Here is a 16,560-nt window from a genome sequence, read left to right as displayed (position 1 = left end):
GGGATTCTTTTGGCGGGGGGCGGGCGTGAACCAAGCCAATTGATATATCTCTTGACTGAGTCCAGATTATAATTTGGTTGTAAATGTCCAAATAATATGGCCAAAAAGCCCCCGTCCTTCCCACTACTGTGTGGTTCCTCTGGCACTGTTTTTTGAAAAAGACATATAACAACTCCAAGTTTGAAAATGTTCTTTATCTCATTTTATAATAAACATATAAATAATAAATTCTAGACATTTTTTGACACATCGCCCTGTTATGAAAGTTAACTGGTAGGTCTGCCTATATATAGTCTATTCAAACTGTGCATCAGCCTGCAGTTCATTTCTATAAAACTATTTCCCTATTACAAAATATGAAAAGAAAAATAAGATTTTAGTACATTTACAGGAGTTACTTATTAATTTATTTAACGAAACGGTTTCAGTACTACTTTAACTGTTACTGAATTGTCAGAATCTGCATTTGATATTATTTTTTCTCAAAAGAAAACAGAAAAGAAACACATACACATAAAAAAGCAGAGAATGCAGACATGGGGCAGAATATCTGTCCCTCTCCAACAACTGAAACGAACAGTTTACAAAATAATAAAATTCTTAATAAACCAAGCAGTACAAGATTTTCCAACACTTTCCCAGCTACTGTATTTAAATTAAAATATATTTTCATATCTTACACTATTTCAAATAACGAAATGTGATTCGGTAGCGATCTGTCAAAATCTAATTTACAATTCTGTGTATAAAAATATAATTTATGGAACCCCGCGAGGGTTTTTTTTCCTCTCTCCCCAAAATATAACAGTCAGCTGATATATATATATATATATATATACATACATACATACATATATACATATATATGAAACTTACAGCCTGTCAAAGTCAGCTCCGTTTTACACGATCTTCTTTCTGTTTCCGATTTTTTTTTCCCATTTTTCAATTTTTTTCTTCATTTTTCTTTTTTTTTGCATTTGATATTTACAAAAATAGATTATGCACAATTTGCTGCTCACACAGTTTCAGAATCCATTTATGTGACAGCAGCAGAGTTCACATGAGAATAAATTATTCAAAGAGAAACTTTTTAAGGCTCCATTCATTCTTTGAAAGGGGGACACATCATGGAAAAGTCACTGAAATAAATATCCCAACTCCGCTGGGGCCCTTGTCATGTCACGTCTGTCTGTCAGTTCGCTTTTTTTCTTTCTCTCTTTCTCTTTTTAATTATTATTATTATTATTATTTTTAATCTACTGTATAGTTCGTGTGTCCTACATTTAAAGTCTCGTTCTGCTCCTGTCGCAGCTGTTTCAACTTGGGTATACCGACATTCCAAGTGGATGGATCGAGTGGCTGTCCAAGAGCCATGTCCCTAATTGATAAAGGATTTTGGAGTACCAGTGCACTCCTTCGTTTTGTACACTGCTTGGAGGCTGGGAGCTAAATAGGAACGAGGACACCCAGTGGGCGAGCCTGACGGGTGCCAGGGCCCAGTGTGCCAAGTCGTGGTCTTCGATCACTGCATAACAGGACGCAAGGACCTGGTCCACCACGATGGTCCCCTGTGAGGTCACGGGCGCAAAGGAACCCTCGTGACTTTGCGTGTAAATCCGTTTGACGGTCACAGACTCGAGTCGACTTCGCTCTGCGTCAAAGACGAACACTTTCTGTCCAGGCTGGACTTGACTGGCGAAAATCGCAGACATCCGCTTCTCCGCCTCGCTGGAGCTGTTGCGGCTGACGAAGACGAGATGCGCGGCGGTGAGGGTTATTTTCTGGCCCGAGTCGGTTTCGATCACATAGAAGATCCTCCTCAGCATCGAATCTCGGTCTATAAACATGATGAAGTCGGTGTAAATTACATTTCCGTCGTCATCTGCTGTCATGACCCTGTCGCCGCTTTTGAGATCTTTGACTGCTTTCTTGGTGCCATCCTGAAGGGTGACCGTGGAGGATCCGGGGAAGCAGCCGCCTGACTTTGCTGCCACTGAATTTTCTGTTAGAAGAAACAAGAAAAACATTAAGTCGTTTTTCTCACTGCGAGACTTTTATTAATAATTTTTAACGCGTGCAAACAAACATCACATGCGCTTTGAACATTTCCAGCCCAGAACTCATTCAAAGGCCCATTCATAATAATTCAAATTGATTGAAAAATCCACCTTTATCTGTATTTTTTCTGCCTCTACACAACACGGTGGGCCATATGCATTTTGCATAATGATGTCGGCTCCTTGATGCCAGATGCGTATTAGCTTAGCCCACGTTGTCTGAGACGGGAAAACTGAAAGCCCTGGCTCATCTATTCTTAATTAAAAACCCCAATGAAGAGCAGGCATTGTTATTCTAAATCAACTTGTGGATCGAGCTACTCTCCGTAAAGAACACTTACGCCTTTCCCAGCTACTCTTCCCATATTTACTCAGGTGCAGAAACCTCTATGTGACAATTCACACAAATAGGCGACTCACAACTACTATTTACCCAGTGGAGCCACTTTTCCAAGCCTCTCGAGTTGTAGATTTGAATTTAAATGAGGGCCCGGACTCTTAAATGCTTTCTGTTGTGCAACATCAATGTCCCCCCTCTCCCTGTCTACCACCTCTCCCTGCTTTGTTGTCAGTCTTGATGACAATAATTTTGGCCTTGGTGGAACTCTTCACATACCAGTCTCTAGGATCACACTGTCCTGCACAGAGGGAGAAAAAAGGGTTTCCTACTCAGAATTTGGGGCTTTTAATCTTCTTTTAAGATTCCCGAGCATGAAATAAGGTGACAACTGAAAACCAGATTTACCCCAAACCAATTCAACATTGTTCAGCCAAATCCTTTTGGTAAAGTCGCATGACCTCCAATGACACGTCGGCCTAGCTCATACTGTGATCTCAAAACGTGTGTGCTGAATGATAAGTAAGGGATTTATCAATTAAAAAAAAAAAGAAGGAAAAAGCACCATGGTTCATCAGTCAAAGTGAGGAAATATTTTCTGGGCGTCATAGGTGTCCAGTAGTGACGGCCTAGGTAGATTATGAGCCTCGATAAACCCCAAAAAAACAAACAAACAAACAAACAAACAAACGGAAATGAAAATTCTTATGATTTTCTCACATATAATTAAAAACGATTACCAAATTCACCTTGCAGCACTTATTTTTATCAGAGAGCGAGAAAAATGTGCTATTTCTAGGTCACGCCGAGCACCCTCGTTAGACTATGGTAGCGGTTCCCACCAGGAGACAGTGTGGGGCGGTGTAAGATCAAGAAATAAGCTGCGACGAGAAACGCTTATAACGCCTATAACCGGGAAATGCCTACACATCACTCAGAGAAATGACTATTTACAATTTCATAAAAACTATCCAGTTAAAACAAATGAAAAGATCTGAAACATCTGACCTCTGCACTTAAATGACCCCTCAAACACTAGGATTCTGTGATTAATCACTGAAATCATTGAATTGATCAGTGGTCACACTTGTCTACAATAACCATCAGATCAGTAAGCCCATGATAAGTGTTATTGTGACTCTACTTTACTTTCCCATCACAATCAGCTGATACAATCTAGTCTTGGGTGAAACTTTTCCAGAAGATAAAACAGGACTGCTGCTTCCCTGAGCTGCACCTGTTGTTACAAACGATTGCAATCACGCCTGATGGGAAATGCGCGCCGTTGTCCTACAGCCAGTGGTGCGCATGGCAGATTATCAGCGCAGTTCTGTTTTTCTTTTTACTTTGGAGCCATACCTGCTTTCACGGAGCAGTGGATGTGGGCCTTAGATTCATAGTAGACCCAGTCAAATCCAGCTTCCACCGCCAGCCTGGACAGAGTGCCGTATTTACTCTTGTCTCTGTCTGAAGTGGTGATGTCCACGGCTCTGCCCTCGTAGTGAAGAGAGTCTTCTAAATGGTGTCCGTCCTCGTCCCAGCCCTCGGTGACCCGCAGCTTCACTCCGGGCCACTGGTTCATCACGGAGATGGCTAGCGAGTTCAGTTTGTCTTTACATCTCTGTGGGAACAAGAAATGAATCCATGCATCACCGGAACTGCCCGAAACAGCACCACAGTGCGCAAATATCAGCTTTTATGAAGTGAAAATCACTCAAATCACGCGTTGCACTGACACAGCTTAGCTGACGAGAGAAATAAGGGCTGATAAGCGGTCAGAGAAATAAAATATTAGATCACCTAATCAGCCTTCCGACAGATTTATTACATTTCAGCAATTACCCTTTGTGCCAGAAGAACTGTGTGCTTTATCATCATTTCCACCTCAGATTCCGGTTCATTTTCTGCGAAGAACATATAAAGCATCACACTGTAGCCCCCACACTCATGTGGTCATAGAAGTGGGGTCGTGCTGGTGTCACTTCACTCTCTCCTCCTCGTCCTGCATGACCTGCTGTTGCTGTGCGCGCTTGTTTTTTCTTTCTTTCTTTCTGTCTGCTCTTGCTATTTCCGCACAAAGTTCCAACTTTGTTAAACCTGCACCTGTCTGCTCCCTCATCCCCGCACATTATACCCTTTGTCCCAACTACAAATCGCAGAGGAGCACAACTAATAAGCAGCTTTGCTAGGGAGGCTCCTTATCGATCAATATCTATGATTTTAGTCGAGAAAGAGAGGATTTGGAACACGATGAGATTTTAGTACATGAGGACTTTTGCCTTTATTGGGAGGACAGTGCAGACAGGAGGGTGAAGAGAAGCTCATCAGCAGACAGCAAGGTGGAGAAAAAGTGAAACTAAATGGCCTTCTCGTCCAAGGAATGAAGCATCCCACGTGGCAATGTGGCAACGTGGTCCAGCCAGGACCAACACACTGGCTGGACTTTTCATTACCGATCAGGAGACATTCCCCGATCTATTCTAGATCCAGTAGCAACAAAAAGAAGGGGTGAAATGTTTGTGGGCAAGAAACACATGTGCACACACAGCAAAAGTGCCCCCCATGTGTTGTGTAGAAGCTGATGCAAACAGGCTGTTTGTTTAACGAGGTTGAGTTACATAGGCTCATATGATTCACAACTTTTTTATATTTAGATATTTATTATATTTTCTCACAAAAACGAGCAGCGCTTTAGTTCATAAACACGCTCTGACGGAGGCAAATTCCACATATTGACCATATGTGTGGATTTTATTGCTTAGAACTGAGAAAAGTAAACATCTGTTAAACCAGATCCGCCAATGTTGCCCGAGTAACAAAAGCATGAACACCACACAAGGGTTAATATCAATTAAAGATTAAAACTGGACCAACTGAGGCCTCTCGCACAACTCCATCCCCCCACCCACCTGACTCCCCTGTTTCCTCCCAGCTGAGGTGAAACACTGGAGCTGAACTGCGTCTCTGATCCTGAGCTTGCATTTCTCAGTGTTAGCAGCAGCGTCAGAGGGCACATCTCGGGTAAGAAAGCTGCTGATGAAATATTGATAAGGCACTGCATTCGCTTCACTGGCCTATAACATATGGGTCTTTGGTCTTGGAGAGGTGCGAGCAGTGACCCTTTTCTATCCAGAAGTGTTGCATTAAAGACAACATTAATACAGTATGAATTCACGAGTCTGCATTAGGCGATGAATGAGGGAGTCTTTTGTCAGTTGCTTGTTTTCTTTAAATTAATAATTGATGTCCAGATGATATGAAGATGATCTTCAAGAGCAGCTGCCTCCTTAAAATATCTGGAGTTGGTTGAACCCTAAGCTCTCCGCGCTCTAAATGAAGATGCCTGGCCTTCTCCAAGACAACTATTCTGGACGCCGAACCAATATGTCAAATAAAACATCACAAAGAGTCTTTTCAGTCCAGCGGCGGAGGGAAACTTTCATTACTCTTCTCCTGCAAAGTCTTGGAAACGTGACATGCCTTCTTAAGTCGAGGTGTTTTGGCTGCTGACTAACAGACTTGTGAAATATCCCAGGATTGCACTGGGGGCAAAGAAGAGCCCACTGCCCTCCCACCCCCACGCCACGGTTGGGACAGTCTGAGGTCTTCAATCGGGGGCTGTTCACACAAATCTACCCGCTCGCATAACAGAAAACAAAGTCATATATATCAGTCGCTGTTTTATGAGCATATCACACTTGTAGAATGTGTTGAATTAAAAAAAAAACCCTCCTTAAAAAACCCTTCTGCATACTGAGAGAGACTGTCGGAGTCAAGAGCCGTAAAGCTTAACCTATTTATTAATTCATTAGGTCGTGTGCCGCAAATCAAGCCAAATTCTGCTCAACCACCATGAAGCCCAGCAGGGCGCCTTGGACCGGCGCTTTGTGCTCGGGGTAAAGTTGTTCAACAGCCTGCCTCTTAATCTTTTCACAAATGATTTGGTTAGAGGAAACACTTATCAGCTACCTGTCAGTGCAAACAAGCCGCCAGCTCATCTCGTTTCCAACTCGTTTGCACTGCAGGCTCTTAACACTGTTACGCTTGGAGGGGGAGAAAAATAGATGAAAAGTCTGGCACTGGGTCTAATGTAAAAAAAAAGTAACCCCTGACATTGTTGCTTACAGTTTCACTTGTTTAAAGAGGGCAAATCAAAGTTGTTGTTGTTTAATTTTAAGTCATTTTATTGCCTTAAAAATCCCTTTGGAGTCTTATTTTGTCCCACTTTTCTGCGTAGAATGTCACTTAACACAAGTTGAATTCACGAGGGTCCGACAGGTGAGCATAAGTCTAAAAGCCGTGGAATAGCGGGTGACGCTGCTAATCAAGTCAGGACCCGTCACTTCGTGTATCTATTCGTAAATGTCTCTAAAGCGTATTTGTTGGCAGCTCTCTGGGAGTGCGCTGTGTCAAACTAGTTAGGAGTGCTTGTTCAAGCGCTTCTTCGAGTATATAATCTTGGCAAGACCTCACTAAACTGATTGACTGATTAATTCATTTATTGCACATATCTAACGGGGCTACTCTAGACACGTGCCTTGTTTCATTTATGAATACAACACCTATTTTCTAAACCGCGAGATAACGAAAGAAGTTCAAGGCATTCATGCGTAAAACTCCGTGCGTAAAAACCCTCTGGATTCATGCATAAAGCCTTGGCACGGCGTAAATCCTCATGTGATAATGCTTATGTTGCTTGCAGCTACACTTACTCTCCTTTGGGTGCACATGCTTCAATCTGGTGGCTTTACAGTGTCATATATAAAAAGGATAATCACACCTGTTTTAACTTACTGTGGCCTCCCGCTGACCAAAGGTTCTAAGTTCAAACTGTGTTTCAAGCCCCGGCGAGGGGCGCCTAAAAGTTCTTTCGTGTACATTTTCACACTTAGAGTCGGTCGCCGTGTTTTCTGTAAACAGTCAAGTGGGAAATGGATCACGAACAAACCCAAATAAATCCAACAAACAAAAAGAAACCCCCAACAGGCCACGCTGCACAAGCGTATGGTGCCACATGTAATCACAATTTATCAGCTCTTCCACCTCCCACCGTTGTTCGTTTTGATGCTGACCTGCAAAAGCAAATCCTTATAGGCATGCGGGTCTTTTTACTCAGAGTAAAAGCTTGGATTAAGACAGGTGCTTCTTTAGTTCAAAGATTCTCGAAATAATGGTTAAATTAAACTATGTTCCTGCTAGAGACCTGGAAACCCCCACGGAGAATCCGTTTAGGTCTCTAACCCCTCGCCTTGGTAATCACATCCTCACACTACTGTAATTTCACGATCCCTGCGTATGAGAACCTATAGTTGTATAGCAGAGGAGATGTGGGGAGGGCTGAGCGACGCACGCACTGTGAATATTTTATTGGAGCTCGCCCTCATGCGTGGTGCTAGGCACGGGTTCAGGGACACCGGCGCGCGCCTTGCTTCATCACCACCAGCAGCACCACCATCACCACCTTCATTTTATTATTACTGAGCCAATATCACCCAAGAGCTTTTTAATAATTCACCAGCATCTAAGTGCTAAAAGTCATGCTGAAGAGACGCGACATCCTGCAGCCTGGAGAGAAATCAAGGCATGTCTCCGATGTATGTGAGCCTCTTCTTAGCTGCACTGAACCGGGTATAAGGTTTTAAACTGACTGGCTGCAAGAGGATGAGATATTTAAAACAGACGCCATCCTTCGTGCAGGTGTATTGTAAAACACACCAGCACTCCTGTGCGCCTTGCTCGTGTAATTGGCCGAGTCCCACCCATTTACCAAGGCCTGGACACTCTCAAAGAAATGTCAGTTTTCATGCACAGATGCACGCCACGCGAAAGGCTAAATTACAGAAGGCTGTGCAAGGAAACGTCTGAATGAGCTACGCCATGCCTCAGTAAGCCCGGCTGTTAAAGCGATGCGCATCCCCAGGGCTGGGGTAAAGAAAAGGCGCTTAAACAAGCTGCAACGTAAAGCCGAAATAGGCAGCAAACACAGAAAGTCTGCATGAAATCTAACATGGACGTGCCCCTGTAAGGCAACAAAACGAGCCTCCCATAGATACAAATATAGATATGAGGAGAGGGGCACATTAATATTTTAAATACACTGTCACAATCATGAAAGCCGAGTGTCCTGACTGTCCGCCTGCACATCACTTATCCAGCTGGATTTCTATATTCGCTTCAAGCCTGCAGCCTTTGGAAACTCCCATGCTGGTGTATAAAGCGCATCTGCCTTTGCAGTGAAGTTAAAAGGCTCAGTGTGAAGAGTTCAGCAGCGGGTAAAACAGACTTCACTTAAGGTGCGCAATCAGTCTGACAAGGGAGTTGTTGCAGTACGCAGTGATGGTGCGTTAGGAAATGGACAGTGGGGGCAAAAAAATAAAAATCACAATAAAATTAAAATAAAAGGTTATTCCGTCTCCTTACCTGAGTCATTAGCCTGTCAGCACCGGTGTTCTCCTCATCCTTGAATATGATGTCTGTGTTATAATTGGGAGTCAGTTCTTTAAATCGCTCGGAGTTTCTTGTGATCTTGCCTTCGTATTTACCGCTTGCCCCGAGGGTCTTCTCCGCGACGTTGGGGATGAACTGCTTGTACGCAAGAGGTGTCAGCTTCTTCGGATGTCTTCTCCTGCCGTAGCCCCTGCCCGGTCCGCATCCCATCCCAGAGGATACCAAGGACAAGCAGATGAGACCGACCAACGCGATTTTGGTCCAGAGCAGCATTTTTTTTTTTTTTTTTTTTTTTTTTTTGTCCTTTAAGATCTCAAACGGGTCACCGCTGCTATCTCTACAGTCTGCCTCTCCCGGCTCTCGCAGTGTCCTTGTCTCCTCTTCTACTTCGCCTTAGCTTGGTCTCTGTGTGGCAGGTGCGGAAATGAACGCCTCGGATAAATGGTAATAACGGGGCAAATCGAAGGAGGGTTTAAAAAAAAGTAGTGAGGGAATTAAAAGCCACGGGATCTCTAGTCGAGCTGCTGCCGCTTGTGTGTGTGCCTACCGCTTTTACTGCTTTGTATTATAGCACCGATCTATAGGGGAGGGACTTCATTGGCGTCGACTACCCCTCCTGATGTTATCCCACAAAAATCTTAAAAGATTTCTTCCACCTGAGGGTTAGCCTCTGTTTCGAGGAGGAGGGGCTGCTCCATGGGAAAACATCAATTATAAACTGTCTTTTTTTTCCACCCTCCCGTTTTCCAGTGTTTCACAGTAAGTGAAGCACAGACAGGGGAACTTGAACAGTGGTTCTCAAATCTGAAGCAGTGTAGTTTGGTGAATTGATTTGTGTGGGACAACTTTGAGCGCAGAATGCGTTTCCCAGGAGAATAAAACTGCTCATGGACGTGCAGTGCGCAAAGGCTGCATGAGTTGGCTGTGACACCCCATATCCACCAGAATAAACGCACGAATAGTATGGAATAGTTTGCTTACAGTGCAGTGAGATAAGAGATTTCATTAGATTAGATTAGATTGAAATTTGCCTCTAACTTCGCGTCCCTTTCAACAACAACAGCGTGCCAACGCGAATGTACGCACGAAATTTGCTCTAAGGTCACTTCTTAACTTATTGATGGTTCAAAGGCACAATAAATCTGACAAAACATGGTGCTGTAATGTACTTTTTGGACTAATATTATGGAGATTTCATCAGATCTAAAAAGCAAAAGTTGGAGTAACATCAGTGCCCTCTGCGCGCTCTTGTTTCCTACTTTAGTTTATGCGTAAAATGCATTTTATTCTCCAAAATATCATTCCATGTGACTATTTTTCAACACATTCATCTTATTTTCACAGTCAAAACCTACTTTACTCACAGATTCATAGTTTTGAAAAACTAACTTTTCGAAAGGAAAGAAATTATGACTTTTCTCGAGTATTAAAATAGATTTTATTTCAATCACCAACTCAACATTCTCATAGTCTCATTCCTATAATTAAAGGCCAATGAAGAAATATTTTACTGTTGTTGATTAAGGCTGTATTGTACCATGAGACACCACTGTATTCAAATTCAAGGTCCAGACAAAACAGACGTCTAAAATAATTCAGGAAGGAAAATTATTTGTGTGATAACAACAAGTAATTAGAGGAAGACGGGCTGTTCTGAGGCAACTTTGGCTCTCATCACACAGACACTGTGGCACAGGTGCTCTGAAGTGAGGACAGATATGCCAGTCTTTGGTGTGGCTTCTCTCTCATTAGACCTCGCTCTGGCTGACCTCCAGTCTGGTGTTGTTTAGTCAGTGCCAGGCTTGTGGCAAAGCAGCTTGGGCAGGTGAGACCAACTGCTGCTCACTGAGACCACGATCATCAGCTCTTAGCCAAAAGATGGTTGGCACGCTGCTGTATAACCCGGAGTAAGATACTCCACTACCAGCTTTCAGTCTGCAAATCACTACCACCACTCAGTTTTTGCTGCATATGATTGAGATTCTTAAGATGTCTTCCTTAGTCATATTTCAGCGCCGATGTCTGCAGATGTATTCAAACACAAAGCTGACAGCACTTGTGGTGCCCTGAGGGACACCAGAGGCACTGTTTAGCCCCAGGTCAGGTGTCACAGCTCTGGGATATAACCTGGCATGCCACACAAATGCCTCAAACCCACAGGGAGGTGAAGCAGAGGTAGAAAGAGTCCTCAGAGGTCTCAGTCCTCCTGAAAAAGAGTAATAATACTTATATTAATGCTCACACTAACACAATTATTAAAGCAACAACCTATAAACTAACAAAAGAAAAAAAAGATGTTGAATGAAAATGAATTGTGCTTTCTAAAAACCAAGGTTTGCTGTTGGGATTGAACTTGAATTTCTACCGCAGAGGAAACCAAGCATCTCTCAGTCAGACCTGGGGTAAATAGTATTTGCAAACATTACACTTCATTGTTTGGTTTTGGCCTAATTCGGTGCCAGATGGGTGGAGTTTGCAACTAAAGGCAAAGTAAATCACTGCACACAGTTTAGACAATTAAAGTATCTGCATCTATTTGGCGTGTGAACTTTTATTTGAGCATTTGCCTTGATCAGACGTCTTAAAACAAACACCTTCTAAGATCCCAGATTTGTGCCATTATGTCACATTATGTTACTCTTTTATTTACAGTGGATTTGCATATGAGGGTGATGCGGAAAAGCAAAGGCCAGCTCTCTGAAATAATTCTGGAGGGATTGAGGGCATTACACAATTATTAAGAAGCCTGTTGCATGTGATGGCTAATCCAGTATGAGGCGTGAAAAACGGCCGATGAGTCATCAGTTTCTGGTTCGTTGTGTGTCCCATCTAACACTTTACCGTCCAAAATGTGCAAACGCACTTATGGAACCCTCTACCTGATCCATCGCATCGTCCTCATCTGCTGCGTTGCGCTGCCTTTCTTTAGAAGGCTCCCTCTTGTGTCTGACATTCAAAGGAATCAAAAAGATGTGCTTAGAATCAGACTAAATCCACACCCACATTTGATTTCATCTGCCACCATCTCGATCAAGCACAAGCGAGATGCAACTAGAAGTGGTTGAGTGGAGTTTAACCAGTGTAAGTCCCCCCAATTACTGCTTTAAAGCCTCCTCCTGTCTGAATGTTTTGTAACATTGTTAGACGGATTAGGACTAGAGAATAATCACGCACAAACATATAAGCAGTGTCAGGCTTTCTGTCTTGTTTTCCGTTGCTGCAAATAGGGTTTCCTTTCTCCCAGGCCAACAGAAAGACAGCCCCACCGCAACTCTTTGTGGTTTCTCCTCGCAGGTGGAGTCCGCATTCAACCCTTTATCCTGTTTTGAACTTTTGGCAAACAGTTTATAGCACGGACACGTTGCCATCTATCCTATGAGCATGTGTACTCTTTTGTTAGAGCCACAAAGTTTGAATAATCTTCCTCTAAATGGTTTATCTAAGCCGCACGCATCAAGCATTAAGCAGAGGTAAAGAGTCAGAATTCGGCTGAACAGAATCAGGTGACCTGGAGCTAATCTGTCAAGTACAATGGAAATTTCACAATACAGTATCTAGAATCACAACCCTCAGCGTGCCCCGGAGTCTGTAAAGGCATTTTATTTGCACTCTCCTGCCGCTCCCAATACTTAAACATTAAACGCCAAGGCTAGACAGGCAGAACCTCTTTGAACTGCAGGGCAGGGTGAACTCAGTGGGAGGGGAAGGAGTTGAGTGAGTGGAGAACGGGGGGCTGGTGTTTGTGTGTTATTCCACCAGGTGAGTCAGCGCTGGCCACCGTGCGCTGCAACACCATCTCGGTCTTAAGCAACGGTGATAACAGAGGGAACGGCTCAGAGGGACTGACATGTGTCTGTTTACTTTAATGCATAACCGTACTGAGAGTTTCTGATGAGGCGTTGTGAAGAATTTACATCGAAACAAGCTGCTGTTTTTGTGGAAGCTTAGCCGTGTCTTTAACGTCCTAAAGAAAAGTGATACACGGCCGATATTACTTCACTTCTTCTCCAAACCGGTTTCAATGTCATGACGGCACAGGCGGCCCGTTTCTCCCATTCTACAGAAAATATCTGAGTTTACACTTTAAGGGGTACAAATGTTATAAAAAGAATAAAAGAGGGGAAACCAAGCAGACTCATGGAAAGCTAGTTTCAGCTGCAGCAACCTCCGAAGGAGATTTGTGTCTCTGATTGGAATCGAACCGGCTAATGCAAATGTGCTAACCACTGCAGTTTATTTTCTTCACCTCTGAATATATTCACTAAAATATAATGACGACATTCATCTCTAGACTAATGTAAATGTTTTTTGTGTGATAAAACATCTAAACAGCTAATACATGAACAAAAGCCTCACAATGTTTACGATCTGAACATCTCTATTTTCCTGAAATCAGTTCTTCCTCATGTTCTTAAATGAGTTCATATACAAACATTCAAGTGGCTCAGTGTGTTTCCAGAAACTGACCTGCGTTCACTTCACCAGTGAGTCCAATGAACCTGTGTCCTACATTAATATTGTAAGGTCGCTACCTCTTATATAAAGTGCCTCGAGACAAATGTTATTGACCAATAACTGGGGCTATATAAATAAAATTCAATAGATCTAAAGAAAAATATTTGCTTTCAAAGAGTACTTATGTGTCTGTGTTACATCTGTATTATGTCCAGTTTCACTCAGGCTGTATGCCAAGGCACTGACACCAAAGGACACCTTGTGCACAACTGAGACACCAGCAGCATTTAATGGGATGTGGCAAACGCATAGATGAAAGAGCATCTACTTGCTTTTCAAAAGACGATGAGGAGCAAACAATGTGCAAAACTCCAGTTTTGTTCTGAAAAAGACTTTTAAAATTTCAAACATTATCCAAGTGAATAAGAGTCTATGGGGTTTTTGTATCTATTTTTTTTATAAAAAACCTCAGCGAAGCTCAGGGATGACAGCGTTTCTCCTCAGGGGAGAAAGGTTTGGGCTATTTTGTGACAAATAGATGTGAGGCTGGTCACTTCCTGTGCAAAAACCTCTGCCTGTGGACACAGACCCTAAATCATAGCAAATTAGACAATAAAAAGACGAGAATACTGCATGATACAAGAAGTTGGATGAAGTGAGAGGCTGTATGCGCGGGTGTGTTCTTGATACCTCTCTCTATGTACCAGTGTGAGAAAATCCTGACTGCAGCCTCCAGTCTGCATGTTCAGTCAGATTATATTTGGGCTTTTGTGAAAATAAGCCAAACCTTTTTCCCTGGAATTTCAGAGTTGATCACCTCATACAGGAACTTCAGCAGTCTGGATGAATGTGTCACTGCTTTGTTCCTCCACCTCAGCCTCTGAGTCTGCTTAGTATTGATTCAGAGGAAAACTCTCAGCTGCAGAAGAAATGACATGAATAAAACTGCAAAGTTAAATATATTTTATTTATTTGTCATAGACAAAGCAGTTCCAGTTAGGTTAAGCTAAGCTAACCACCTCTGGGTTCATATTCTGAGACACAAATTCCCCTTTGGTACTGCATCATTAAGGACATCCGCTGTAAAGCTTTACCAAATTAATCATGTGGTGATTCCTTGTGACATGGGAGCAGCCAAACCTTTGTGTACCACCTACAGATTGAGAGCTGCAGAATTTCTGAGAATGCTGGATTTGTTGTTATTATAGAGAAATTTAGATATAGAAAATACACAATAAAGATTTATCTTCTTCAGAGTGAATAGTTGATTTAACTTCTTTGTAATAAATGTTTCAATAAAAATGAGCAGAAATAAAAGGTACACATCAACAAGCTGAGGCTGAAAACACTGGTATCTGCACATTAAGTTGGAACTGGCAACCTTTTTGCTGCAGAAGTTGAAATATTGTGATCTTTCTTAGCATGAGTCACACTCCAAAAACACACTGCATACAGACCTTCCCATACTGCAACTCTGTAGCATCTTGTGTTCTCACCGCTTGCCTGTCTGCCTGCTTTTTAGTCAGTGTTTAGGCTCAAAGTTTAAAAAACAAACAAACCCTAAACCAAGTGATAACTCCGATGGTCTTTCTTCTTTTACTGTAGAAAGTCAAAAACGTTACTGTCGTCATAGATTAGGGAGCAGTTTGATGACAAGTGAGCTGAAATTTATAGGTGCCTTTTTAAAAGAAGCTGGAAAAAATGATGCCAGTAGGGTCAATTTTTTTTTATCTTTTTCAGTTTTAAGATGTTAAAAAAAACAAAAACATTAATTACATTCTGCAAAACCTGTGAAAGCAACTAAATTATAACGCAAATCTGGAAGAATCAGCAGCAACATGTGAGTTCATACACGGCGTTAATATTTTACATCAGTCACAATATGTTCATCCACAAGACTGCAGGAAACGAGTTCAATCGAAACAAACTCGATGACTCAGGGGACATAAAGTTGTGAAACTGCGTGTAACCATCTGAAACACCAGAGTTAATCACACTGATGTGAGAGTATCAGCGGTACAGATATACTTCTTAGAGATGAGCAATCTGCTTCAACACGAACGCTTCAGGATTTGCTTTCATTAAAGAGAGGACACTGATTTTATCTCTCTAATGAGTCCTAAACGCTTCAAGTGTGTGCCATCACACCTCGGGCTAATAAACCCCCCCAGAAAGAAGTGTTAATAACTCTCCACTGCCTAAAATAAAGAATAAGAGCACAACAAACAGCAGCAAAGCTTCGGTCACGCCCAGTTAGCAGGCTACTACACTACCCATGCCAACCACATTAACCACCTGCGTCTGATAGTTGCTTATGCAAATATGCTGCTCCTCAATCAGCTCTTTCTCATTTGCCTTGATGATATCTGCAAAACAATGTGTCATCGCGCTCATGCCCCAATGTTTATTTGTTCTGTTGCCTGGTTAAATATGTAATCCGTATTTATTTTTTTCAATTCTAAACATCACTTCCTGCATTCTTGCAATTTTAGTTTTACCTTTAAATCATTTTAAAGTTCATTTGCTGCAAATATATGTAGCTTTGTTAAAATAGAAATGGTGCTGGCCCGCACACAGTTTGCGTTCCAGTTTGATTTCTCAAAATCCGTCCTAACGCAGCCCATATCCTTCCCGCTTTGTGTGTTCGTTCAGACTTTACTAATCCAGGAAATTGCTGCCACTCATCAAAGTTATTGCCTGGAAGGAAGAAGGAAGCTGAACTTAAGTGACATTGCCTCATATCTTATTATGGATTGTGTCTTTGGATGGATGCAGATCTCTGTCAGGTGGATATCTGATGGGAATTCAAAGTGAAAAGGGCAATAAATTCTGAGTCAGTTACAGCAGTTCCTGTAATGATCAATGCTTTTTGTGGGTGACAGAAGTGATGCAATGAAAACCCTCCTTTTTTCTGTGGCATACATATTGTGTCTATTGATTTACCGCTCAAATATGGTTGATTTGGCTAATTAATATCAAATACAAAAGCAATTTATACTTAAGAAGTGTTCTGCCACTTAAGTGCTTTGCTCCTAGAAACCTGACGGACTCTGAAAGTGGATGCAGGCGACTACTTTTACAAAGGCCTGATCACTTTCCATTTTAAAACAACTGTTTACTGTGGACAGTGCTTGTCCACGGTTCGTTCTCATTTTGCTTTTGCTTTTGTACTTTCCCCCATTTTTTCTTGTTGTCTTCTTGTCTGTGCCAGTTTGGGTGTCTGAAATTCTTATTTTGTATTTGTAAGCTAACTTAACAATCTCA

At 42.2% G+C, this 16,560-nt stretch overlaps 1 protein-coding gene across 1 annotated transcript; it reads right to left on the bottom strand.

Moving 5' to 3' along the window:
- Window positions 1-855: 855 nt before the first annotated feature.
- shha (sonic hedgehog signaling molecule a) lies at window positions 856-9,485 on the bottom strand. The gene is made up of 3 exons (XM_005912379.3): window positions 8,815-9,485; window positions 3,754-4,015; window positions 856-2,002 (listed from the first exon to the last, which is right to left on the bottom strand). The coding sequence occupies exons 1-3, from the start codon at window positions 9,112-9,114 to the stop codon at window positions 1,317-1,319; spliced, it is 1,248 nt and encodes a 415-aa protein (XP_005912441.1). The 5' UTR covers window positions 9,115-9,485; the 3' UTR covers window positions 856-1,316.
- Between the last annotated feature and the right edge of the window lie 7,075 nt (window positions 9,486-16,560).

The sequence above is a fragment of the Haplochromis burtoni genome, unplaced genomic scaffold (assembly GCF_018398535.1).
Source record: "Haplochromis burtoni strain Fernald_Lab_line unplaced genomic scaffold, NCSU_Asbu1 Contig_1, whole genome shotgun sequence".
Taxonomy (NCBI): domain Eukaryota; kingdom Metazoa; phylum Chordata; class Actinopteri; order Cichliformes; family Cichlidae; genus Haplochromis; species Haplochromis burtoni.
The sequence above is the reverse complement of the archived record's forward strand: the minus strand, read 5'-3'. Positions and strand labels throughout refer to the sequence as shown.